This window comes from Oncorhynchus kisutch, linkage group LG1 (genome assembly GCF_002021735.2).
Source record: "Oncorhynchus kisutch isolate 150728-3 linkage group LG1, Okis_V2, whole genome shotgun sequence".
NCBI classification, from domain to species: domain Eukaryota; kingdom Metazoa; phylum Chordata; class Actinopteri; order Salmoniformes; family Salmonidae; genus Oncorhynchus; species Oncorhynchus kisutch.
Genome location: NC_034174.2, coordinates 12,131,712 through 12,138,103, shown reverse-complemented (window position 1 = coordinate 12,138,103; position 6,392 = coordinate 12,131,712). Strand labels below are relative to the sequence as shown.

The 6,392-nt window shown below is 40.7% G+C and overlaps 1 protein-coding gene across 2 annotated transcripts in view; it reads left to right on the top strand.

Annotated features, from left to right (window-relative positions):
* Positions 1 to 3,292: 3,292 nt before the first annotated feature.
* Positions 3,293 to 6,392, top strand: part of LOC109899539 (interleukin-17 receptor D) — a 54,206-nt gene continuing 51,106 nt past the window's right edge. Inside the window, exon 1 of one of the 2 annotated variants that reach the window (XM_031828238.1) lies at positions 3,293 to 3,652. In XM_031828238.1, coding sequence (XP_031684098.1) covers positions 3,533 to 3,652 — 120 coding nt within the window. In that variant the 5' untranslated portion in view covers positions 3,293 to 3,532. The remainder of the gene's footprint in view (positions 3,653 to 6,392) is intronic. The other variant, XM_031828318.1, reaches the window with a different exon arrangement.

Here is a 6,392-nt window from a genome sequence, read left to right as displayed (position 1 = left end):
TCACCTCTACCCTTCTCTCTCTCTCTCTCTCTCACCTCTACCCTTCACACTCTCTCTCTCTCACTTCTACCCTTCACACACGGTCCAGTCTAGTCCTCCCAACTTGAAGGTTCCATATATCAAAAAAATCATTAAAAAAACTAAAAATAGCTTTTTGGTTTGAATTTAAGGTTAGAGTTAGGCATAAGGTTAGCAGTGGGGTTAGGGTAAGGTTTAAATCAGATTTTAAGAAGCTAAATTGTAGAAATAGGTGGGGTTTATGTCTTTGTGGCTGTATTAACTAGTGACGACCCAACTTTAACTCACCATCTGTATGCTACATTGATAAATTTAGATAATTGTTTGCCACAACGATTGTGAATTGATTTAGCCCACATGCAGGCTACTGGGCGGTTAGTGTGTGAAGTGTGCAAAAATGCGTGCAATGCTCAGCTTTCATGATGCAACAAAGAGGATTTTTTTTTCATGATGAGGGGTGCGCGCTAATAGAGTTTCAATTGGTGACGTCACTCGCTCTGAGACCTTTAAGTAGTTGTCCCCTTGCTCTGCAAGGGCCACGGAATGCTTGACTGCCGTTTGACAAATACAGATATTCTTGCTCTTAGGCTATCCATAATTAATGTCATCATGCAGACTAGCCTACCTGCACTGTATCTGTGAGCTATTGGCTAGAGCACACGTGCCAAGATCATAGCAGGCCATAACAGATTTTGTGACAAAACTATCGGTATACTTGAAAATGGGATGGAAACACATTGAACTTCTGATTTTTATGAGGTAGAAGAAAACTTAAAAGAGAAAATAAACGTGTGCACTACGATTTTTATCCAGAAGTCAGTTAGGTGGAAACACACCACTGGTGGGAAAATGCGCATATTTTCTTTCTGCGTTTTTTAAACGTCCCCATGAAAATCTGTCACCAATCGAAACCTAGCAAGTGACTGACAAAACAAAAGTAAAACTGCTGATGCATAACCAAATTTGAACGTACAACTTGTGTATTCTACTATTCGAGCTCGGCAGTAAATTGAGTCCCCGTAAAAACTAATTCAGGGGGCCCTAAGCAACTGCTTATGTCGCTTATGCATGGAGCCAGTGTTGTGCCGAAAATGTCCCCCGCTGCCAGAATCCCCCCCCTCCGTGTTCTTCATTGCTGTGACTTGCTTGCTAGTTGAGATTTCTGCTCTTCACTCTGTTGTCAGTTTAGCCTACATTTCACTGAACTTAGTAGCAGAAAGCATTTTTGTCTGCAGTTTTCAGTTTGGCTATTTATTTCATGGGTATGTGGCAGTTCTAGCTTGTATGGCGCCCTGGGCGAACCCTCCCTTCAGTGCTTCAGTGCTCGAGCACGCCCCAGCCCGCACCAGGGGGCGCCCGGTTCCGCCCCTGGCCCATGTCGCCTGTACCTACAGTTGAAGTCTGAAGTTTACATACACTTAGTGTGGAGACACTAAAACTCGTTTTTCAACTACTCCACAAATTTCTTGTTAACAAACTATAGTTTTGGCAAGTCGGTTAGGACATCTACATTGTTCATGAAAAGTCATTTTTCCAACAATTGTTTACAGACAGATTATTTCACTTATAATTCCCTGTATCACAATTCCAGTGGGTCAGGAGTTTACATACACTAAATTGACTGTGCCTTTAAACAGCTTGGAAAGTTTCTGAAAATTGTGTCATGGCTTTAGAAGATTCTGATAGACTAATTGACATAATTTGAGTCAATTGGAGGTGTACCTGTGGATGTATTTCAAGGCTTACCTTTAAACTCAGTGCCTCTTTGCTTGACATCATGGGAAAATTAGAAGAAATCAGCCAAGATTTAGAAAATAAATTGTAGACCTCCACAAGTCTGGTTCAAGCCTGAAGGTACCACGTTCATCAATACAAACAATAGTATGCAAGTATAAACACCATGGGACCACACAGCCGCCATACCGCTCATCTCTCCTAGAGATGAACATACTTTGGTGGGGAAAGTGCAAACCAATCCCAGAACAACAGCAAAGGACCTTGTGAAGATGCTGGAGGAAACAGGTACGAAAGTATCTATATCCACAATAAAACGAGTCCTATATCGACATAACCTGAAAGGCCGCTCAACAAGGAAGAAGCCACTGCTCCAAAACCGCCATAGAAAAGCCAGGCTATGGTTTGCAACTGCACATGGGGAGAAAGATCATAATTTTTGGTCTGATGAAACAAATAGAACTGTTTGGCCATAATGACCATCGTTATGTTTGGAGGAAATAGGGGGAGGCTTGCAAGCCGAAGAACACCATCCCAACTGTGAAGCACGGGGGTTGCAGCATCATGTTGTGGGGGTGCTTTGCTGCACGAGGGACTGGTGCACTTCACAAAATAGATGGCATCATGAGGGACTGGAAAATTCTGTGGATATAATGAAGCAACATCTCAAGACATCAGTCAGGATGTTAAAGTTTGGTCATAAATGGGTCTTCTAAATGGACAATGACCCCAAGCATACTTCCAAAGTTGGGGCAAAATAATTTAAGGACAACAATGTCAAGGTATTGGAGTGGCCATCACAAAGCCCTGACCTCAATCCCATAGAAATTGTGTGGGCAGAACTGAAAAAGCGTGTGCGAGTAAGGAGGCCTACAAACCTGACTCAGTTACACCTGCTCTGTCAGGAGGAATGGGCCAGTATTCACCCAACTTATTGTGGGAAGCTTGTGGAAGGCTACCTGAAACGTTTGACCCAAGTTATACAATTTAAAGGAAATGCTACACTCAATTCATATTTGGTATGTAAACTTCTGACCCACTAGGAATGTGATGAAAGAAATAGAAGCTGAAATAAATCATTCTCTCTACTATTATTCTGACATTTCACATTCTTAGAATAAAGTGGTGATCCTAACTGACCTAAAACTGAGAATGTTTACTAGGATTACATGTCAGGAATTGTGAAAAACTGAGATTAAATGTATTTGGCTAAGGTGTATGTAAACTTCCAACTTCAACTGTAAATCCGCTACTGAATTTTTGTATTAGTCCATAAATAAAAAAAGTCATCATCTCGTCATCTCTCCCGTGTCTTATTCGACTTGTATTTTTGTAAGGATAAAAATTTAGCCATAGTTGATCGGAAATGTTTATTACTTGCCGACATTTTACTCCCTCCTCTGTTTAATAACACACATACATTAATGATTAATTTATGTTGCCTATCTTGACGTGAAGTTTGTTCTATAGAAAGTATTTGACTCTCATATGTCTCACAGAAAGTATTTGACTCTGGCCACAAAATTAAGGAAATTAGAAGGGGGGATAATTCTGGCAGGGGGAAAATTTTCGGCACAACACCGGACCTGCCAAATAGCCTACTAACTTTTTGCCAACCAACTTCAGCAGTGGTCTTTCAATAGGTGTAGATAGGCTGCTACGGGCCACAGCCCCACCTTGCAGGGAACACTACTCCGTCTCGGACTTCACAGATAACAACATTCTGAGTCAGACGGCTCAACCTCCAGTCTGAACAGATAGTCTTCATGGACTAGAGGGGATGGCTGCGCGACCGAGACTATTTTACCTACTCACAACTTTATTCCTGTTTTTTAACTACTACTCTGCATTACCGGCGACTGGCACCAAGAAAGGAAACTCGGATAAATGCAACTATAAGGTAAAAAATCATCAAACGTAGCCTATCGTCGTGTTTTAGAAGTTATGTAGGTGCGTGTCAAGTCTTGTTCAAAAGACTTGAGTTATTCTGACGTCAATTTTGACGTTGTTTGTAACCTAGCTGTGGAAATTATAGCTATTTAGATATTTCTAAATAATTTGGGCGAATAAAAAACGTAACAAGAAGATACTTCAAGAAGTCAAACTTTTGGTTTAAATATGCAGTATTATTGTAGATTAGTGATATTTTATAATAAAGCCCATGACGGATCCACACAACCATGTTACATTAATATGGAACGAATAGAACAAAATGTAGCCAGTACTGGACAGAATAGAACAAAATGTAGACAATACTAGACAGTTTGTACCACAACCGGAAACTGTAGAAGGTAAAACTTGTTGCAAGTGAGAAGTGGTGTGATAGGGTTGCCCAAACTCGGTCCGGTCCTGGGCGCGCGTTTTGGTTTTTGCCCTAGCACTGCACAGCTAATTACAATAATCAAAGTATCATCAAGTTTTGATTATTTGAATCAGCTGTGTAGTGTTAGGGCAAAAATCTAAACGTACTCGTGGTCAGAACCGAGTTTGGGAAACCGTGGTCTATCAGATACCCAGCAATGTGTTTGACCTGAGCAAGTCACATTTCACTCGCCAATTGTCATTATAATGTTGTGAGAGTAGACATGGACTCAGTAGAGGAAGCTGATAAGAATTTTAAATGGATGAGTAAAATGGCCCAATTGTATTATTTATCAAATAGGCTGAGTATTATCTCTTGTCTGTTGTCCTTTCCTCAGCAGTGGCTGCTTCTTTGTTGTGTGATTGACTGATGTGCTATTGAGTGAGAGATTGACCGTAATGCATTGTCTGTGTTAGGGGCCCGGTGGCCTTTGAAGTGATTTCCTATAGGAAGTCAGGCCACTGTTTGCTCGATGAAAATTTCTTGGCATTTCCTCTTTGCAAGCACAGGCCATCTCCCCTCAACAGCTGCTTCAAACAACTCTTAGGATGCAAGTCCTCAATCAACAGTTGCTAAAATAAACACTTGAAGTTTTAAATACACAAACCTACAGGTGTCAGGTAGTTTTTTTTATTCAAAGGGACTGTAAAAGTCTACATATTTTATGCCAACATGATAGAACACTCCTCCACTTGTAGTCTATTTTTGAGGAACCCACACTGGCTTTAGTTTTCATTATAATATCCATTTGAACTTTTCTTCCATTGATACAACATAAACCTCCACATGATTGCCTACTTAAAAGCTCAAACCTTTTACATAATATTGGCAACAAAGTGATTGGACATAGGAGTGTGTATAGCCTACACGCAATATGAGTTTTCAACACTGATCCAGGCTGTATCACAACCGGCTGTGATTGGGAGTCCCATAGGATGGTGTACAATTGGCCCAGCTTCGTTCAGGTTTGGCCGGTGAAGAACGTCATTGTAAATAAGAATTTGTTCTTAACTGACTTGCCTAGGTTAAATAAAAAACTCAAATGAGGATCAGGCAGGATACTGTTGTGTGGATGTTGAGGTTGGCATACAGTTTTAATTCAGTAGAGCTTCTCTCCCATTGAGAGGGCAGCAGAAGTCTGCTGGAGGTCCCATGGGACAGAGGTTGGCTCGGGATTAAAGTGCTTATCCTCCGGAACTCTGCTCCTTCCTTACCTCCCTCCATCCCTCACTCCCTGCCTCTCAGCGCTATTCTGTCACAGCCTCACCAAGGGGCTCGCTAAGAATGAAGATTACTCATTTATATTTTTCAAAATGAGCCAAAATTTCCATCCATCCCATTTCTCTCTAGAGGAGATTTGCTTGGATGTTTTTGTAATACACACTACACTTCATTCATATTCCATATTTCTGTAATAACAAGAGAGAGGAAAAAGAGAATATCGACTCAAGCCAGGTTTCCTTATTGGATGGATATTACAGAGCTGTGTAATCCTTTTAATCAAATGCCATTCGCCTACATCTGGTAAAGTTATGATTAGAGTTCGTGGAATTGGAGCCACTGTGATATCAGCCAAACTACGAAACATATTAGTTTGAAAGAGACAGTTGGAGATTGCAACTTCTTCTCAACAGATTTATCTGGGAATTGCATCCTAGGTTTCAGAGGAAGTCTGGAGGACCAATGCAATCAATAAAGTTTATAACAGGTCTTTTGGACAAATTCTAAGACTGGTGGTGTATGCCAAATAGCACCCTATTCCCTATACAGTGCACTACGTTTGACCAGATAAAGTGGTGCACTATAAACGGATTAGTGTTCCATTTGGGACGCACTCGGGTGAAATCACCCGTATTGGTTTCCCCTGGTGCATACAACCACATAAAATTTTACTCCACCACCTGGGACAATGACCTAGTTGTTTGCCTTGCCTCTATGGGCCGGTTAAAACTCTTCAAAATCCAGCATAGAACACACACTTTACATGAACGTTTCTCAGAACTAAATGAAATAAGGAAAATAGGTTAGTCTATTTGAAGAGTAAAAGGTCTGCACATGATTGATATGTTTAATTCATTGGAATAACAAATAATAGTGTTCTGTTTGTGATTTGGTAGACTTTTATTATTGGTTTCAATGGTCTGCCGTATTTCCTAATATGTGGATACTCATGCGATCAGAGGAAACAATAACATTGATAGCAGCACCACTAATCACAGTACTACTCTGTTTTAAACCTCAGACATACTGGTAGGATTGTCAAACGTTTCCCTTCCGA